The 22,050-nt window shown below is 40.5% G+C and overlaps 1 protein-coding gene across 3 annotated transcripts in view; it reads right to left on the bottom strand.

Annotated features, from left to right (window-relative positions):
- LOC135223703 (GTP-binding protein 128up) overlaps positions 1–22,050 on the bottom strand; it is a 196,779-nt gene that overhangs the window by 44,375 nt on the left and 130,354 nt on the right. For all 3 annotated transcript variants that reach the window (XM_064262424.1, XM_064262425.1, XM_064262423.1), the window contains exon 6: positions 21,628–21,760. In XM_064262424.1, the coding sequence (XP_064118494.1) occupies positions 21,628–21,760 (133 nt within the window). The remainder of the gene's footprint in view (positions 1–21,627; positions 21,761–22,050) is intronic.

Raw genomic sequence — 22,050 nt, 5'->3', positions numbered from 1 at the left:
CTGGACACCCTGCCCAGCTGGGAGACTTCAACCCTAATGTCAAGGTGGTTTACCTTCCACCTAATACCACGGCCCTTTTATAGCCTATGGACCAAGGAGTGATTGCTTCGTTGAAGGCCTACTACCTACGAAGGACAATTGCTATGGCTTTACAGGCAACTGAAACCAAGAAGGACTTGACTCTGAAGGACTTTTGGAAATCCTACACCATCCTTGATGCTGTAAAGAACATTGCTGATTCCTGGGAGGAGGTTAAGCAAACAAACATGAATGGTGTCTGGAAAAAAATTTGTCCTCAATTTGTGAATGATTTCCATGGGTTTGAGGACACAGTTCAGCAAGTTGTAAAGAACGTTGTTGCCCTGAGTAAGGAAATAAATTTGGAGATGGAGGTTGATGATGTTACAGAGCTGCTGGAGTCTCATGGCGAGGAGTTATCTGCTGAGGACCTGATACAACTGGAGAAGCAGATGATAGAGGAAGAAGAAGAAGCACCCACCCCAGAGTCTAAGGCTTTCACAAGGCAGGACTTGGCAAGAGGTTTGCAGAGTTGCAGCAAGCGTTGGCAACTTTTGAGGCTCAGGATCCCAACTTGGACAGGTTCACTAGGGTTTCCAGAGGCATCATGGATTTGATGCAGTGTTACAAGGAGATCTTGGATGAAAAGAGGTTGCTCTCTGTTCAGACTAACCTGGAGCAGTATTTTAAGAAGGTAGAGAGGCCTGCAAGAGATCCTGTACCCTCTACCTCAGCTGCCTCTCCTAATCCAGACTCGCCTGCCACACAATCTCCAGCACCTTCTGAATGTTCTGCTAACCCAGACTCACCTGCCCCACAATCTCCAGCACTTTCTGAATGTTCTGCCTCACCTCCAGACTCACCTGCCCCAGCATCTCCAGCACCTTCTGTAGGTTCTGCCTCACCTCAGGACTCACCTGCCCCAGCATCTCCAGTATGTTCTGCCTCACCTCAAGACTCACCTGCCCCAGCATCTCCAGCATCTTCTGGAGGTTCTGCTTCTCTTCACTAACCTCCCCCAGTCTCTCCAGCACCGCAGCTTCCTCTCCAGTGTGCAAGCCAACCAAATTAATAAAGGTAAGGAATTGCTCTCTCTTTGTTATTGATACGTATTTACATTAAATCATGTGGTATTTTTTAATGTTCCGACTTACGCTGAAAATCGTGTTACGACGCGTCTTAAGAACGGATCAACGTCGTAACTCGAGGACCCCCTGTATAGGCAACAGTGACAATCCAGCCAACTACTGCTGCACCTACGAAGCTCACTGTTAACCTGAAGAAAAAAGAAAATACAGTGGTACCTTGAGATACGAAATTAATCCGTTTCGAGGCGGCCTTCGTATCATGAGCTTTACGTATCTTGGACCGCATTTTACTTGTAAAATGGCTAACCCGTTCCAAGCCCACCAAAAACACCCCAGTAAATTTCATAATGAAGCTAAATTGACCTATAAACAATGAAATACTACAACAATTTGGACCATTCAATACGTAACTTAATACGTACTGCTAATGTACCTGTAAATAAAGTGTATTAGTGTACATGGTATACAAGAAATACTGTACGTATGTAGTAAAATGTGGAAGCTTACCTTTCGAGTGAGGCTATCTCCGAAAGTAGCGACAGAGGAGGAGGACAAATGGCAGATACGTACGTACATTTAACTTTACGAAACACATTAAAAAATATAAGGAAAACCTACATAAACTAAACTTTACGAAACACATTAACAAAACTGTAACACTTAATTTTACAAAAAACTAATTAAAAATTTTTTTTTCTTTTTAGATTTTTACATTTTTTTTTTTTACTTTTTATACTTTTATGTTTTTTTTTTATACAAAATTTCAACTTCTTCACCACTTTCAACTTTCTGTTTTTTAGTATCACTTGGTTCTTCCTTTTTGCTTACTCCTGCTAGTACCAAAGGCCTCTTTAAAAAATAACTATCCAAGGAAGATTGCTTCTGCCTACTTTTCACAATGTTCCTGAAACGACTCAGGCAAACGTCATCGAACTGCGCAAGCATACGACCTATGTAAGCCTTTTCGGTGTCTGTTTTTCTACAAATGATTGCACTTTATGAAAAGCAGCTAGAACATCCTTAATTTCTGCCGTTGTCATAGTGTCGTCCTCCTCCTCCTCGCCACTGCTAGAGAACTCCTCTTGAACGAAATTATGTTGCATGGCCTCCAACTCCTTCAGGTCATTTGTCGTAAGCTCCTCTTGGTGCTCCTCGAGAAGGTCGTTGATGTCGTCCTCGTCGACGACCAGCCCCATGGACTTGCCGAGTGCAACGATCTCGTGAAGATCTGGTTGCAAAACAGTTTCAGTATCGTCAACTGTTTCTGAATCTGCAGCATCAGCTTCACGCACGTCGAATCCCTCAAAGTCTCGGGCGGATACAGCATCAGGGAAGAGTTTCCTCCACGAAGAATTTAAGGTTCGCCTCAAAACCTCCTGCCAAGCTTGGTCGATGAGTCGGATTTATATCACAACATCGAAATGCTCCTTCCAAAATTCACGCACGGTGAGGTTTGTGGTATCGGTGATGTCGAAACATCTCTTGAAAAGATGTTTCGTACACAGCTTCTTGAAGTTTGATATCACTTGCTGGTCCATGGGCTGGAGGAGAGGGGTGGTGTTAGGCAGAAGATAAAGAACCTTGATGAAGGAATACTCCGCTAGGATATCATCCTCGAGGCCAGGAGGGTGAGCAGGGGCATTGTCCAACACCAGCAGGCATTTCAAAGGGAGGCGCTTCTCTTCCAAGAATTTCTTCACTGTTGAGCCGAAACACAGATTTACCCACTCCGTGAACAAAAGAATCGTTAACCAGGCTTTCGCATTAGCCCTCCACATCACTTGAAGCTTCTCCTTAAGAACTTTGTGGGCCTTGAAGGCTCGAGGAGTCTCGGAATGATACACCAGTAGGGGCTTAACCTTGCAATCTCCACTGGCGTTCGAACAAAGTGCGAGCATAAGCCTGTCTTTCATAGGCTTATGCCCGGGTAACTTCTTCTCTTCCTCTGTGATGTACGTCCGACGAGGCATTTTTTCCAAAAAAGGCCAGTCTCATCACAGTTGAAGACTTGCTGAGAACTGTAGCCTTCCTTGGACATCATTTCGTCGAATGTCTTTTTAAAGGCTTCGGCTGCTTTCGTGTCCGAGCTGGCAGCCTCCCCATGCCGTAACACCGAATGGATGCCAGTCCGTTTACGGAATTTCTCAAACCACCCATGCGAAGCCTTGAAGTCTGGGGTTGGCGTTGATGTCCCTTCTCCGTCGTCTTCGGCCTGAGCAATCAAATCGCCGAAAATAGCACTGGCCTTGTGGGAGATTGCCGTCTCAGTTATCGTATCGCCAGCGATTTCTTTGTCTTTTATCCAGACAAAAAGAAGTCTTTCCATCTCGTTGTGCACGTGGGTCCTCTTGCTGGACAAAATAAGTGACGCCCTTGGAAGGTGTAGCTGCTTTGATGGCATCCTTCTGCTTAAGGATGGTGCCTATTGTTGACGGATTTCGGTCGTATTGCTTGGCGATCACACTCAACCGCATACCAGCTTCATACTTCTTGATAATCTCCATTTTTGTTTCCAAAGAGAGCATCCTCTTCTTTCCGTGAATTTCAAGTCTCTTGGGACCCATGACTATGTATATACTGTACGTAATTATGTTATGTAGTACGTATACGTATGGAGTAAAGTTCTCACACAACACGATAAAGTATACTATGTACGTACAACGAAATCACTAACGAATTTACATTAATAAACGAAATCGTTAGAACGAACGAAATCCGCGTGCGTACGATACAGATGATGCCGTGCAGTGGCTGAAGAAGCACGCCGCTACGTAGTAGATGCATGATGGGAGGGATGCTGACCAATAGGAGAGAAGGGTCTCATGGCAGTGACTAGCATCAGGAACCAATGGGAAAGTGGGAGGATGGTGGTGAGTCTACTCAGTTGGCGGCGCCCGAGTTTCAAAATTGTTATTGGTGGTCTGGGCGAATCTCAGACTTTACAGCAACATCCTTTTGTATCTTGAGCAATTTTCGTATGTAGAGCCGTAAAATTTTTCGTATTTGCTTTCGTACCTCGAGTTTTTCGTAAGTTGAGCCTTTCATATCTCGAGGTACCACTGTATGATCAGTAGAGAGGGACTCCTCTCGCACTTAGGGAAACTCCTGTATGAGTCAAGAGGAGGCCTTTGTGAAGAAGTTGCCCTTTCCCCACCCCCACCCCCTCCCCCGGGCAATCTTCACCTGACAAGGGAGCAAAGAGGGTATTAGGTTAACGTAAAATTATTATTTTTTGTTGTTGCTGGTTTAAGGGGACCGTCCGCTATAGCGGATGACATGTCAACTTGAAAAAATAAAAAATCGAGTTATTACTTGTATCTATGCAGAAACATGCCATGCATGCTTTCCAGAAGTTTCAGCCAATTATTTTCACAAATAATGAAGATATAGCGGTTTTTAAATGATGACGTCATCGTAACTGCGTCGTCTGTATGACTTGAGTTTGACAGAATCGTTTTTGCGTGTTTATTTTTGCATATATACAGCGATTTTTAAAGATTTTTTTTCGAAATTCTCATACATCTGGTAGCAATGAAAGGTACTGTGACACTGGGTGAGAAGCGAGCTGCTCAGAGCGGTTATTTATAGGCGAGACTCGGAGAATGACTCAGTTACGCCACAGACGTCGAAGTAGTTACACGCACGTAGGCACTTGCGTTTGGTTACTAGCTATTTACGTTGTTTTTATAACTTCTTAGTGAACTTATAGCAATGCCGAAGTTACCTAAGATCAAGAAGGCTACTCAGCAACTATGGCTAGCAAAATTAGCGAAGGCCAGGAGTGTGCTGAAAGAAAAACACGAAAATTAATTGTTTTCAGCTGCCCTCATTGTCTCATGTCTCGCCGTCAACATCATTATCTGGTGTCACGCTGAGGGTATTAACACCACTTTTAGGGGTAGGACCACGATCCTTGATGTAGAACTCAACAATAAAAGTACAAATAAAGTAATTATAATATTGTTGTTTTGACTTTTATAAGAAAAAAGCAAAAATTTACATAGCAAATCTTTGGGAGCTCATAACTCAAAAACATACTTATGCGCATGTCGGTAACCATTACTCGGTTATTTATTATCCAATTTTAGAGAGAAAGATATCATTGGAAAGAGGAATAAAAATCCCATAATTCTGTGTGACAGAATTTTGATTTCTTTTTTTTTCTTTTTTTTTAGAATTTTTTGAGTGTCTAGACTAAAAAAAAAAGAAAAAAAATTCATAAAAAATAAAAAAAATTAAAAAATCAAAATTCTGTCACACAGAATTGTTTCGTATATAAAGAAGTTTTTATGGTATGATTTTCAATACAACTGATTTCATATTAGCGGAGAAAACTCTACCAATTATTTTTTTTTAAATCATGATTTTTGCTAATAAAACAAAAAGTTTTTGATCAAATGACTTGAAATTTTTATATGATGAAGGTATTATATATATCTAAAACATATATGAAAACTATGTATTTTGCTTAATAAATAAAAAAAATAGACATCATAGCGGACGGTCCCCTTAAATCAGCCTTGTTTACTTTTAAGTTAACTTTTTGCTGAGTACGTTTACTCTTGTGTTACCATAAGTTAAGTGGTTTTACAATCGTTTGTCAGAGTTTTTGCACCTCCTCCTCCTCCTTTGCGTATTAGTGAACTATCGTTTTAACGATTGTTTTATTCTTTTGCTTTGAGTGCTTATAAACACCGGGAAGGTGACGAGTGGACATGGTGGACCGGTCAATGGCAGTTTGAGTCTTGACGAGCTTTCACCAAGACTGTTTCCCATCGCTGCATATATTTGGATTTATTTGGAGGACGACTTTGGATATTTACCTTTCAGACCACGCACTTGGATATTTCCCTAATGGATTCTGGAAGACGCCAATATACGTCTGTTGTGTGTGTGTCCTTGGATCACGGCTATTGTATACAGGTGCTGTTGTCACCTGTGACCTTCACACTGCTGTTGGGAGTTTCGCAGAGGCTGTCATTTGCCTGCTGATTCTGCCCCTTTTTCCCATCGGAGGATTTTGACGGGAAAACTAGTGTCGTCGCTGTATCCCAGCACTGGATTTTTGGATTTACTTGCCCTGTCATCCTCGTCCAGCTGCTATATAAGGGAGTGAAAGCAACTTGGCTCATTAGGTGACAAGTAGGGAGGCTGCCGCCAGGTAAGACATATTATCGTTCCTCTTGTATCGGGACAATGTGTTGCCCTTTATTACCTGGCGTACAGTACTAGCCCTTTTGATAGCAGTTGGGTGGACCAAGGATTCGACTCCTTTTCTGGTACTTCACTTGAGGTGAAGTTACAGTGGTATCTCAACATGAGAAATTAATCTGTTCCGAGGCGGCCTTCGTAACCTGAGCTTTTTGTATCTTGAACAGCATTTTACGTGTAAACTGCCTAGTTCGTTCCAAGCCCTACAAAAACACCCCAGTAAATTTTATAATAAAGCTAAATTGACCAATAAACATTGAAATACAGTGGACCCCCGTATTCGCGTTCTCCAGATTCACGAACTCACACATTCGCAGATTTCTCTCGGGAATGTTTCCCCGCATTATCTGCGGAAAATTTGTGCATTCGCGGTATTTTTCTATGATACATATCGACAAATTCCTGGTTTTTTTTTAGATGAATTTCATCATAAAATGCACTTTTTGTGATAAAACCATTAAAAAAACCAAGTATGAAAATTTTTAGTGGGTTTTTCTTGAGTTTTAACTAACAATAAAAGGCTGCTTTTAGCATTTTTATAGGGCTTCCAAACATTCGCGGGTTCTAACTACTCACGGGGGGGTCTGGTACGCATCCCCCATGAATACGGGGGGATCACTGTACAACAATTTGGACCATTCAATACCTAACTTAATACATACTACTAATATGTACTACATAGTACCTGTAAATAAAGTGTATTAGTGTACATGGTATACAAGAAATACTGTACGTACATACGTACGTATGTAGTAAAATGCGGAACCTTACCTTTCGAGTGAGGCTATCTCCGAAAGTGGCGACAGAGGAGGAGGACAAACGGCAGAAAACTTGTTAGTACGTACAGTTAACTTTACGAAACACATTAAAAAATGTCAGGAAACATAGACTAAAATTTACGAAATACATTAACAAATGGCAAAAAACCGTAAAACGTAACATTACAAAAAACTTAAAATTAAAATTAAATTTTTTTTTTTTTTTTTTTTTTTTTTTTTTACAAAATTTCAATTTCTTCGCCACTTCCAACTTCCTGTTTTTGCATAGTATCAACTGGATCTTCCTTTTTGCTTACTCCTACTAAAGGCCTCTTTAAAAAAATAACTATCCAAGGAAGATTGCTTCTGCCTACTTTTCACAATGTTCCTGAAACGACTCAGGCAAACGTCATCGAAGTACGCAAGCATACGACCTGTGTAAGCCTTTTTGGGGTGTGTCTTTTCTACAAATGATTGCACCTTATGAAAAGCAGCTAAAGCATCCTTAATTTCTGCCGTTGTCATAGTGTCGTCCTCCTCCTCCTCGCCGCTGCTAGAGAACTCTTCTTGAACGACGTTATGTTGCATGGCCTCCAACTCCTTCAGGTCATCCGTCGTAAGCTCCTCTCGGTGCTCCTCGAGAAGGTCGTTGATGTCGTCCTCGTTGACGACCAGCCCCATGGACTTGCCGAGTGCAACGATCTCGTCAAGATCTGGTTGCGAAACAGTTTCAGGATTTCGCGATCAACTGTTTCTGAATCTGCACCAGCTTCGCCCATGTGGAATTCCTCGCAGTCTCGGGCGGATAGGCATCAGGCCAGAGTTTCCTCCACGAAGAATTTAAGGTTCGCCTCAAAACCTCCTGCCAAGCTTGATCGATGAATCAGATGCATATGATGATGTCGAAATGCTCCTTCCAAAATTCACACCAGGTGAGGTTTGTGGTATCGGTGATGTAGAATCATCTCTTGAAAAGATGTTTCGTATAAAGCTTCTTGAAGTTGAATATCACTTGCTGGTCCATGGGCTGGAGGAGAGGGGTGATGTTAGGAAGAAGATAAAGAACCTTGATAAAAGAATACTCCGCTAGGATATCTTCCTTGAGGCCAGGAGGGTGAGCAGGGGCATTGTCCAACAACAGCAGACATTTCAGAGGGAGGCGCTTCTCTTCCAAGAATTTCTTCACTGTTGAGCCGAAACACAGATTTACCCACTCCGTGAACAAAAGTCTTGTTACCCAGGCTTCCGCATTAGCCCTCCAAATCACTGGAAGCTTCTCCTTTAGCACTTTGTGGAGGGCTTCTTCATTCCCAACCAATGAGGTCAAATTTGGAATTCTTACCGTTCTAGGTAGAAGTTTAGCCTTGACATCATTCTTAGCCCTGAACAAGGGCATAAATGATAAAATAGCATCTCCTCTACAAAAGCCTACCTTATTGGAGAATGCTTGTAACTCGCTTACTCTTTTGGCTGTCGCTAGCACTGCCAAAAAGAGCGTCTTCCTGGTTAGAAACTTCAAAGAAGCAGATTCCAACGGTTCGAACAGATCTGCAGATAAGAATTTTAGCACTACATCCAAGTTCCATGAAAGAGATTGATACGTACTGAACTTTGGGGGCTTCAATTTCAAATGATCTCAATGCCTCCTTAAGATCTGGATCGTTAGAAATATCTAATTGTACATGACGTAGCACTGATGATAGCACGGATCTATATCCTCGAATAGCAGCTACAGAAAGCTTCTTACTACAGTAGTACCTCCAGATATGAAATTAATCTGTTCCGAGGTGCCTTTCGTATCATGAGGTTTTCGTATCTTGGACCACATTTTACATGTAAAATGACTAATCTGTTCCAAACCCTCCAAAAACATCCCAGTAAATTTCATAATAAAGCTAAACTGACCTATAAACAATGAAATACTACAACAATTTGGACCATTCAATATGTAATAAAAATGCAAAAGCTGTAAATAAAGTGTATATTAGTGTACAAGAAATATTATTACTGTAACGTAAAATGTGGAAGCTTACCTTTCGAGTGAGGCTATCTCCGAAAGTGGCGGCAGAGGAGGAGGAGGACAAACGGCAGATACATACACTTAACTTTACGAAACACATAAAAAAATGTCAGAAAAACAAACTAACCTTTACAAAACACATTAACAAAACTGTAATACTTAACTTTACAAAAAACCTAAAATAAAATTTATTTTGTCTTTTTTTTATTTTTATATTTCTTTTTACTTTTTTATACTATACGTAATTTCAATTTCTTCACCACCGAATGGATGCCAGTCCATTTACGGAATTTTTCGAACCACCCATGAGAAGCCTTGAACTCTGGGGTTGCCGTTGATGTTCCCTCTCCCCCATTGTCTTCAGCTTGGGAAATCAAATCGCCGAAAATAGCGCTGGCCTTCTGGCAGACTGCCGTCTCAGTTATCGTATCGCCATCGATTTCTTTGTCCTCGATCCATACAAGACGCAGCCTTTCCATTTCATTATGCACATGGCTCCTCTTGTTGGACAAAATAGTCACGCCCTTGGAAGGTGTAGCTGCTTTGATGGCTTCCTTCTGCTTAAGGATGGTGCGTATCGTCGACGGATTTTGGCCGTATTCCTTAGCGATCACACTCAACCGCAAGCCAGCTTCATACTTTTTTATTATCTCCATCTTTGTCTCCATAGAAAGCATTCTCTTCTTTCTGTGAACTTCAGCAACTTTCTTGGGACCCATGACTATATGTACTGTACGTAATTAAGTTACGTATGTAGTACGTATACTAATTAGGTTCTCACAACACGATAAAGAAGCACAACGAAATCACTAACGAATTTACGATACTAAACGAAATCGTTGGACCGAACGAATGCTGTATGCGTACGATAAAGCTTTGGGTGCGAAGTGGCCGAGCGAAGGCACTCCACCACGTAAGATGCATGATGGGAGGGATGCTGTCCAATTAGAGAGAAGGATCTCATGGCTTGGCTAGCATCAGGAACCAATGGGAGAGCAGGAGGATGGTGGCGAGTCTACTAGAACTAAGATGGCGGCGCGAGTTTCAAAATTGTTATCGGGCGAATCTCGGACTTTCAGAAACCTTTCGTATCTTGAAAACTTTTCGTATGTAGAGCAGTAAAATTTGTCGTGTCAGCTTTCGTATCTTGAGTTTTTCGTAAGTTGAGCCTTTCATATCTCGAGGTACCACTGTATATCTAAGATATCGAAAGAACTTTATGAGAACGACACCAGGAGCAATACACAACCCATTGTCTCTGATACAAGGCCAAGGTTGTTGTTCGTCTTGATTTAAGGATAGACTTCCGAGATTCTTTAGAAAACCCTCTCGCTCGAAGGAGACAGTCGAGAGTCTCCAAGCGGTTAAGTGTAGCATGCGGAGGCTTTGGTGGAACTGCTTGGAATTTGGTTGTCTAAGTAGATCCTTCCTTAAAGGAAGGACACGAGGGAGATCCACTGAAAGAGCTAGAGGGTCCGGAAACCATTCTCTCTGAAGCCACCATGGAGCTACTAGTGTCATTCTGCAGTGATTCGATTCTTGAAACTTGTTCAGTACTTTTCTTATTACTGCAAATGGAGGAAAAGCATATGCATCTAGGTTAGACCAATCTTGAAGAAATGCGTCTACTGCCCAAGCCGGAGGGTCCTGGGATGGAGAGCAATTCACTAGGAGTTTCTTGTTCATTGCTGTTGCAAATAAGTCCACATTTGGAGCTCCCCATAGACTCCACAGCAACTGGCAGACTTGCGGATGTAAAGACCATTCCGTGGGTAGGACTTGTCCCTTCCTGCTCAATTAAACTGCCAAGGCATTGTTCTTCCCTGGTATGAACTGTGGAACCAATACTATGTTCCTGGCTTTCGCCCAAAGAAACAACTTCACTATCAGAAACATTGACTTTGATATTGTTCCACCCTGGTTTCTGATGTACGCCAAAGAGGTAGTATTGTCTGAAAATACTGCTATTACCTTTCCTCTGACTATCTGTTCCCATACCCCGGACATCTGATGGCCTCCGAGGCAAGCTCCCAGCCTGTCATTGAGGCGTCTGAAAACAAGGTTAGGTCTGGGCTCACTACTCTTAGGGATGACCCTGTTCCCAGTCTTTGACGATCCTTCCACCATGCTAACGTCTCCCAAAGACTTACTGGGACTGAAATTAAATGGGAGTCTGGCAGGGACTTCCTGTCCCAAGATTCTCTCAAGTAGAGTTGAATTGGTAGCATCCTGAGCCTTGCTAGACTGACAAATCTTTCGTTCCAGAGATGCCATGTGTCCCAACAGAGACAGCCATTGCCTTGCTGGAAGCTTCCTTAAGGTCTGAAATTTTCCTAGAAGCAATAAAAAATTGTCTATGCGTTTCTCTGACAGAAAAACCTGAAAACTGCGAGTGCCTATGCTCATCCCTAGATAGAGAATTGCCTGAGTTGGAATCAGAGCAGACTTCTGAAAATTTATCAATATGCCTAGTGATTGTGCCAGGTAAAGTAACAGATCCTTGGCCCTCAGAATTCCCTTGAAAGAGTTGGCCAACATTAGCCAATTGTCTAAATAGAGCAGAATTCTCACTCCCAACAAATGACACCATCCCTTTACTGGTGCCAAAATCCTTGTGAATACCTGCGGTGCTGTGCACAAGCCGAAGCAAAGAGCTCTGAATTGAAATGTCTTCCCTGCATAGACAAAGCGCAGGAACTTGCGAGACTGAGAATTTATCGGAATGTGGAAATAAGCGTCTTGCATGTCCACCGACATCATCCAGTCGTTCTTCTGTACTGCCGCTAGTACTGTGCTGGGTGATTCCATGGAGAATGGGGTTAGACGAATGACTGTGTTGAGTCTCGATACATCCATTACTGGACGCCACCCTCCAAACGCTTTGGGCACCAGAAAAAGACGGTTGTAAAACCCAGGCGAGTTTCCTGACGCCTGCTCTATTGCTTTCTTCTCTAGTAATGATACCACCTCTTTCTGAAGTACAAGAAATTTTTCATGCTGATGACGATAAGCTGGAAGAGCAATTGGAGACGACGACAGAGGAGGAGGAGACAGAAAATGAATATTGTAGCCTTCCTTCAGTACCTCCACCACCCAAGGTTCTGCTCCTAAGTCTCTCCAAACATGCCAGAAGATCTGCAGTCGACCTTCTACTGGAACCTGAGGGCATAAAGATTCATTTCTTTCTAAAAAAAACTTAGCAGCTTTGTTTTTATTGGAGCCTGGTAAGGACTTACGAAAGGGCTTAGTAGCTGAAGACTGTTCATGAGATGAGGAAGGACAAATTTTCGCCGGAGGGCCAGACGGCAAAGAAGGAGCAGGTATTTTGTTCCCCACTTAAAAAGATTGTCTGATAAATTCCCTATTTTCCTGTACAGAAATATCCTCCCTTATTGCCTTAAATAGAGATGGATTCAGAAGGCGGTCCACAGGGGAACCAAAACTGCAGCCATCTTCTGAGGAGGAGAGACCTTGGTCGAAAGATAAGAGCACAATTGTTCTCTTTTCTTCAAGATCAAATTAGTGAAAGCATGAGAACATTCGCCTGCCGCATCTGAAATAGCCTTATCCAGGCGAGACAAAAAAAATCTAAAGACTCTTCCCAAGATTTGATACCTGCTGGCGTCAGAAAGTCTTTAAGCTGACGCAGAGAAGCAGCAATAGTACTTAGCAAAAGTTCCGCAAAAGACAAAACCTCAGTACTTCTTAACAAAGACTTGGACAAACCCTCTGCCTCTGTATTAGACCAAAGCACCTTGTCTGTCTCAAGAGCGCGTCTTTTCATAGGATCAAGACACGCAAGGAAATCAGCATCATCGACCGAGGACGGTTTCAGCGCCGGCAACAAGCCTGTGTCGTAATAACTGATTCTACACGATTTCAAAATCCCCGGAATACTAGAGCTGGCAGACTTACCAGAAGCTTAGTGCGCCAGCAGACGAGATATTTCGTCAAAACGTCCTCTAATTGAAGGTGAAAGCTTAGGTTTCTTCAAAGACTTAATGGGAGTTGAAATGCTGGAAGACAATAACGACCTAGTCTCAACAGAATCTCTTTCCTCCACCAAATGAGGATAAAGAGAAGAGCAACGCTCCAGTAAGTGCCAAAAGACTGAAGGAGACTCTTCCGACTCGAGATCTTCTTCTGCCAGTGTCGGATTCGAGACGACAGTAGCCGACTCGTCGCAACAAAAATTTGGTTCGATAGGCAAACAGCCTCCGGGAGAAGTAGTCTGCAGTTGTCTACTAGCGTCGACACCAGTCAGCCAAGTCGAAGCAGAGGGGATATCCGTCGGCAAAGAAAATGGAACTTGTAAGAGAGTCGGAGAAGATTCGTCGACACTGAATTGAACCACTTCGTCCGAATGCGTCTCAAGCGGCTTGGATAACGATCCCAGACGACACATCTTTAGAGAGTAAAGCAGTTAGAATAGCATCTAGTTTGGAAACAACAGCAGAATCTGTAACCATAGAAGGAAGAGAAAGAGAGACAGCAGAGTCCACCTGAGACTCTCCAACAGTAGAAGACCTAGGAATAGCAGAGAAAGATTTAGAATGAGACGTAGAAGCAGATGAAATAGGTTCAACAATGTCAAAGAATTAGAACAACCCGCTTTGGGGATAACATTATTAATAAACTCTCTATCTAAATTCTTACTCTTGTAGGTTCTAGAAACCTCATTGCTAGCTCTAGATGAAGGCGATGTCAAAATACTGTGCGAAGACTTACGCCTACCAAAATGATCTTACGGTGAACGCGTTAAGCGTGACTGCGCATGCAAGCGTGAAAAGGGAGAGGTAGGAGTCGGAGGGCACAGAACCCCATCGCCCTGAGAACCAACCGGGTTCCCTGGCAGCGGACTTTTCCAACTGTCGCAGGGCAGTCTTTGGCTCGGGCTACAGACAGGCGAGGGCACCGACACCTTACCTCTACAAGGGGAACGCAAAAATGAACGTTCACTATGGAGGGACTCGGAACGGTTTGTTATCATAAATTCAGTTAAACTTTTAACAGAATCTAAAATAAGACTTACATCCTGTTCAAGTTTCTCGATACACTTTTCCTGAACCGAAAGGGGAGCGGAAGTTGGAGCTACAGAGGAAATGCTAGAACTATCATTATCAGAATTAGGCCTAGAATAGGAAAAAACCGTATTTTGAGTAGGGGTAATAGCAGACGAAGGCTCAATAGGAATGGGAGAAAAGGTAGCTTTATGCCCTGACCTAATTAACTAATTCCGCAGTCTATCTGCTTCCCTTCTTTTCCTATTTCTAATACTTTTGAGCATAATATCCTTAGGTCAATCCTTGCATTCCTCACACCTAATCTCTAGATCACACACTGTACCCCTGCAGCTGGTACAAACATTATGTTGATCTATCTCAAATTTAGGCATTCTTGTTTCACAATAATCATTCCTACATAACCTGATATTGATTGACTTGCTTCCGGTGGAAGACATCCTAGGATGATTAAATTTACAGTACCGTGATTGAAGAAAAACAGCCAAGATTCACCAAATACCAACATACGCCTATACCCAATGGGGCAAGGAGAATTCTGACTAGAACTAAAACATTCGAACACACCTGGTGGAGAAAAGGTGAAACTAGACAGTCTTCTGGGTCAGCCAAGCAATCGTTTTTTCTTGTTTTGAATGCCGACATGCCTATTGGCGTGGAGATATGAGCTAACTTTAACATTCTTCGTATTTACTTTCGTAACTTGAATTTTTCATAAGTTGAGACTTTCATATGTCGAGGTACCACGTATATATGCTTTTGGCAATTTTGATATTTGTTTACATATATATATTTACATATATTGTCATAATTGATATGTGAGTTGATATTTACTGGATTGAGTTCCACATTGTTTAGCTTTGTGTTATAGGTAGGAATATTAGCGGTTTCCTTGTTTTCATCTCCTACTTCTTTCTACCTTATTATTTTTAGGTTATTGGTGATTTTGGCTAGACTTATTTTGAATCCAACTCGTTATATTAACCCTTAAACGCAGAGCCAGTATTTCAAAAAGTGAGCGACGAAGCGGAAAAAGTTTTTTTTTTTGGTAATTCATAGCACGCTTAGTTTTCAAGATTAAGTTCATTTATGGCTCCTTTTTTTGTCATTGCCTGAAGTTTAGTTTGCAACTATCAGAAATAAAAAAAAAATACCATTATCATATATAAATATTGGAATATATGAGTGCAAAAATTTTTTTTATATATAATTATATACAAATCGCACTGTGAGCAAAACGGTTAAAAGCTAATGAATACATTTTTCATTTTTGTATTGTACACTAAATTGCGATCATTTTGGTATATAACAAATTGTAAAAGAATCAGAGCAACACAGAGAAAATATTATCACAAAATGATGCATGAATTCGTAACGCAAGGACATAAAAGTTTTTTTCAAAAATTCACCATAAATCGAAATATGGTGCTAGACTTCCAATTTGTTGCAAAATGAAGGGAATTGATTGAGTATTACTAGACTGTATGAGTTTTAGTTTATAATTGCATTTTTCAACCATTTTGGACAAGTTAAAGTTGACCGAATGTCGAATTTTTTTTTATTTATCGTGATTTATATAAAAAATTTTCAAAAATGATAAAAGCTACAACCATGAGTTATTTTTTGTTGTATTCTACATGAAATTGCACACATTATTATATATAAAACTTTAAGTAACGGCTAATATAAAACTGTGCAAACATTATGACAAACTGACGAAAGAATTTCTGATTTTTTCGGCAGTTACCGCGCAGACGTAAGGAAAACGTGTTTTTCAAAAATTCACCATAAATCAAAATATTGTGTTAGAGTTTTCCAATTTGTTGCAAAATGAAGGTAAATGATTGAATATTACTAGAATGTAAGAGTTTTAACTTACAATTACATTTTTTGACCATTTTGGTTGAGTCAAAGTTGAACGAAGGTTGAAATTTTGGCACTTATTGTGATTTATATGAAAATATTTCAAAACTGATAAAAGCTACAACTATGGGTTGTTTTTTGTTGTAGTCTACATGAAATTGCACACATTTTCATATATAAAACTATATGTAATGGCTAATATAAAATGATGCAAACATTACAACAAACTGACAAAAGAATTTCTTATTTTTTCAGCAAAGTTACAGTGCGGACGTAAGGAAAGTGTTTTTCAAAAATTCACCATAAATCAAAATATTGTGCTAGTTTTCCAATTTGTTGCAAAATGAAGGTATATGATTGAATATTACTAGAATGTAAGAGTTTTAGCTTACAACTGCGTTTTTCGAACATATGAAAATATTTCAAAACTGATAAAAGCTACAACCATGGGTTGTTTTTTTATTGTATTCTACACAAAATTGCACACATTTTCATATATAAAACTTTATGTAACGGCTAATATAAAACGGTGCAAACATTACGAAAAACTGACAAAAGAATTTCTGATTTTTTCGGCAGTTACCGCGCGGACGTAAGGAAAAAGTTCTTTTTCAAAAATTCACCATAAATCAAAATACTGTGCTAGAGACTTCCTGTTTGTTGCAAAATGAAGGTAAATGATTGAATATTACTAGAATGTAAGAGTTTTAGCTTACGATTGTGTTTTTTTACCATTTCGGTCGAGTCAAAGTTGAACGAAGGTTGAAATTTTGGCACTTATCGTGATTTATGTAAAAATATTTCAAAACTGATAAAGGCTACAACCATGGGTTGTTTTTTGTTGTATTCTACATAACCTTGCACACATTTTCATATATAAAACTTTATGTAACAGATAATATAAAATGGTGCAAACATTACGACAAACTGACAAAAGAATTTCTGATTTTTTTGGCAGAGTTACTGCTCGGACATAAGGAAAAAGTTTTTTTTTCAAAAATTCACCATAATTCAAAATATTGTGCTAGAGACTTCCAATTTGTTGCAAAATGAAGGTAAATGATTGAATATTACTAGACTGTATGAGTTTTAGCTTACAATTGCGTTTTACAACTATTTCGGTCGAGTCAAAGTTGACCGAAGGTTGAAATTTTGGCACTTATTGTGATTTATATGAAAATATTTCAAAACTAATAAAAGCTACAACCATAGGTTATTTTTTTTATTGTATTCTACATGAAATTGCACACATTTTCATATATAAAACTCTAAATAAAAGCTACTATAAAACGGTGCAAAAATTACGACAAGGTGACAAAAGAATTTCTGAGATGTGTCGCTGATGCTTGTTAGTGCAAGAAGAAAGAAATTCGCGCATGCGCGCTTGGGTAACACTTGTAAACAAAACAGCAGCTTGATCCATGAACTCCTAGCATCCCTCAAGGCACATAATTCAAAATTTTTCGATAAGTAGGCCTATAACGATTTTTTCGCGAATATTTTAAAAAACTTTTTTTAGTAGATGTAAAATATGTCAATTTCTTTTCTCTCTTTTCTCTCTCTCTTCTCTTTCTTTTCTCTCATCAAGTCAGCCAATTCTCTACCTCTCCCAGTCATGGGCCCAACATTTAGCTGACATACTCTGAACCCAATGTGAGAAAAGAAAGTAGATGTTGTGTGTGTGCAAGAAACGCGGTGGAAAGGAAATAAAGCTAAAGAGTTGGGAGATGGATATAAGCTATATTATAGTGGAGCAAATAAACAAGGTAGAAATGGAGTTGGCATAGTACTGTCTAGTGAACTAAAGAACTCGGTAATAGAAGTGCATAGAAAGAATGACCGTATCATCAGATTGAAGATATGTTATGGAGGAGAGATTCTGAATATTATAAGCGCATATGCACCACAAGTTGGTTGCACAGAAGAAGAGAAGGGAAATTTCTGGAGAGACATGGATGGAATAATGCAAGAACTGGAAGAGCATGAGAGGGTGATAGTTGGGGCAGATTTGAATGGCCATGTCGGAAGTGAAAATGAGGCGATTGGGCGGGTGCATGGGGGCCATGGAATTGGGGAGAGAAACCCAGAAGGAGAGAGTGTAGTGGACTTTGCTGTGTCATTCGACATGGCAATAGTAAACACATTTTTTGAGAAGAAAAGGGAACACCTAATAACATATAGGAGTGGGGGAAGATTCTCCCAGATAGACTATTTCTTGTATAAAAGGATAAATCTGGTGGAGGTCAAGAACTGCAAAGTTATTCCAGGCGACCATGTAGCCCCCCAACACAGGCTGCTATGTATGGACTTGAAGTTGAAAAGGGAAAGAAAAACCAAAGCTAAAGGGATAAGGAAAATTAAATGGTACGAATTACAGAAGGAAGGGGATAAGAAGAGAGAGTTTAAGAGGAGGGTTTTGGAGGATATTGATATAGGGATTGAAGATGTTCAAGAATGGTGGGCACGAAATGCAGCAGTAATAAGAAGGCATGGAAAGGAGCTGCTAGGAGAGACATCTGGTATCATATGGGAAGAAAAGGATAGTTGGTGGTGGGATGAAGACATTGAGAAAGTAGTAAAAGATAAGAAGGAGGCAAAGAAAAGATGGGAAGAGTCACAGTCAGTGGAAGACAGAAATAGGTACAGAGAGAAAAACAAGGTGGTGAAAAAGGTGGTAGCCCAAGCTAAAAGCAAAGTCGTATGAGATGTGTATAATGAGCTGGGGACAAAGGAAGGATTAAAGAAGATGATGAAGCTATCAAAGGCTAGAAATAAGAGCACCAAAGATATACACACATCAAACAAATAAAGAATCAAGAGGGTGTAGTGCTTAGAAAGGAGGAAGACATTGTGAAGAGATGGAAAGAATATTTCGAACAGTTGTTAAATGAAGAAAATAATAGACTAATAAGAGAGGATGGGCAAGTGAACATTGGCATGGTAATGAGGTTTTCTAGGCAAGAGGTACTAAATGCACTGAAGAAGATGAAGAATGGGAAGGCAACCGGACCAGACATGATCCCGGTGGAGGCATGGAAAGCATTAGGAGATGAAGGAGTGGATATACTGTACGATCTTATGATAAAGATCCTTGAACAGGAAAAGATACCAAATGAGTGGCGTGGGAGTATATTGATCCCAATTTTTAAAGGGAAAGGCGATGTCCAAGAGTGTGGTAATTATAGGGGCATTAAATTGATGTCCCACACTTTGAAGATACTGGAAAGGATGATAGATGCTAGACTGAGAGAAGAAGTACAAATAGGTAAAGAGCAGATGGGATTTATGAAGGGAAGGGGAACAACAGATGGTATATTTTGTCTGAGGCAAATAATGGAGAAATTCGGGGAAAGACAAAGGGACCTACATATGGTATTCATTGACCTTGAAAAGGCTTATGACAGAGTCCCGAGACAAGAGGTATGGAGGAGCCTGAGGGAGAAGATGGTGCCAGAGAAGTATGTGCGATTGATACAAGAGATGTACCAGAATGTATTTACCAGAGTGAGGAGCAGTGTTGGGGAGACAGAAGGTTTTGAGGTGAGAGTAGGATTACACCAGGGGTCGGCTCTGAGCCCATTTATCTTTAACATAGTGATGGATGTTATAATAGAGGAAGTAAGGGAGACAGTACCATGGAACATATTGTATGCGGATGATATTGTTCTGTGTGCAGAGAGCAGGGAAGATCTGGAAGTGAAATTGGAAAGATGGAGACAAGTACTGGAGGACAGAGGAATGAGAATAAGTAGATCCAAGACAGAATATATGTGTACCACCACTGAGGGGGATGATAGAGAAAGTATTCAGCTTGGTGGAGAGCAAATAAGGAGAGTTGATAAGTTTAAGTATTTGGGATCTTTTGTTAACGCTGGAGGAAGTATGGAAGAAGAAGTAAAACATCGGGTACAGGCAGGCTGGAACAACTGGAGAGCGGCCTCGGGAGTTCTTTGTGACAAAAGAGTGCCGCTTAGGTTAAAAGGAAAATTTCACAAGACGGTGGTAAGAACAGCAATGCTGTATGGTACGGAAACAGCAAGCATGAGAAAAGCAGAGCAGAAGAAGATGGATGTGGCAGAAATGAGAATGCTTAGGTGGATGTCTGGGGTAACAAGAGTGGATAGGATCAGAAATGACTACATAAGGGGGTCAACTAAGGTGGTGGAAGTATCAAAGAAAGTGCAGGAGGGGAGGCTGAGATGGTATGGACACCTGTTGAGGAGAGATGAGGACCACGCTGGGAGACATACTATGGGAGTGGAGGTGCAAGGAAGAAGAAAGAGAGGGAGACCAAGAAAGAGATGGAAGGACTGTGTGAGAGGAGATTTACATGAGAAGGGAATTGATGAGGCAGAAGCGCAAGATAGAAATAGATGGAAACGGCTCATCCGAAACGGCGACCCCATATAAAAATGGGAAAAAGCTGGGAAGAAGAAGAAGAAGAAGAAGAAAATATGTCAATTAAGCACACGACAGACAATTTTAGTTGACGTAAAATACGTCCAATAGGCGTTTAAGGGTTAAGTATGTTTTTTTCTCTTGATTAGGGCTTAGATCATTAGCTTTAGGGCATCTCGTGAGTTTCCAAGAACCAGGTATTAGTTCTCTTAATTATTCATCTGTGCAATTAAGTGTATTTATCTCACAAGGTTGATTTAAGTCTTTTTCTAGTTTGTAATAAATATTGTCAAGTTTTCTTGAGTGTTTCTGTTACCATTCTTAATTGTCACTGAGGTACATGTATTGACTGCAATCCTTGTAAATATAAAGACCTAAAAAAAACCTGTACTGCAACCAGCGAGGTTGTAACAGAGGGCGAAGAAGAGATCCCTGTCACATGAGAAACTGCCAGAAGGAAAGATTTTTGGGAGAGAGAAACAATGACGAAGGAGCGGTTACCAAGGGCGCCATCGGAAGCAAAATACTTCTGACAACGCTCAGCAACCTTCCTCTGAAGTTCCTCCCAGCTAACTTGCCCACAGAGCATGCAGCGAAGAGCAACACTCAAAACAAGATACAAAAGAAATACAGTTGTGCCCTTACAAGAGGAGGTCGTGATGATGAATGATAAGGGAGTGAATGTTACGCCTTTGGCCACCGACCCCGAGACACATACTGGGGGAAGATGACCTAATCAAGGCTATCACAAAATGTGGGTTTGTATATTAATAAATATAACACTATATACAGTATACACAAAAGACAAAATAAGATCTCATAAAAAAAGCTTAACAACAGTCAGGAAAAGAGCTCATGAAAATATGTTTGCACCACATCATGGCCAAAAGCACAATGTTTACATGCGAGCAGGTGGGTATTCCCACCTACTGGAGGGTAATTATTGCCTAACCACCTTGCTGAAGAGTATAACTGCCATTTTCCAGCTTCAGTGAAAATACTTCCTAATGTAAAGGACCAATGGTTTGTATATCATGTAGTAACAAACTATATTTTACTAGATAAATTACCCTATCAGCTTACCAATTGGAATGAAATTAAATAATCTTGCATTTAACCAGTTCTTAGAAAAATACTATGATGGCAAAACACAATTGTGTGTTAAAATGATCCTCTCATTTGATAAAATAAATAAAAAGAGAAATGGTGAAGCACAGCTGCAGGAAAATAACAATATACCATATGCATACCAATCTTGTTTAGAAGGTAAATGCAGGGGATGTAAACCCGATTTCCCTCAATGACATCAATAAGATCATCAGCCGTTGCATCATACTTAAGGACAATATCAGCATTGTGGATGCGATATTCAGCCAGAATAGTCTGAAAGTATATAACATTTAATCAAGTACTCAAAAGCTGTAAATTTGAAAATTGAACTTGAAATTTTCAAGAAAACCCACTTCATAGTCAAAATAGCATCCACGCACTAAGAACTTTGAAGAAAATCAGACGATGGATCAGTACCCCCCCAAACCCCCCATCACATTTCCGCAGTCCAATTTGTTGTGGATTTTTGTGGAACACATTCCCTTTTTCCACAGGGGAACTTTCACTAGTTTGCAGATTTTTCTTTGGGCAGTATCTTTAAAATTATCAATAATTTGCTTTTT

This window comes from Macrobrachium nipponense, chromosome 10 (assembly GCF_015104395.2).
Source record: "Macrobrachium nipponense isolate FS-2020 chromosome 10, ASM1510439v2, whole genome shotgun sequence".
NCBI classification, from domain to species: Eukaryota; Metazoa; Arthropoda; class Malacostraca; order Decapoda; family Palaemonidae; genus Macrobrachium; species Macrobrachium nipponense.
Note: the sequence above shows the minus strand (reverse complement) of the source record. Positions and strands in the feature narration are given on the sequence as shown.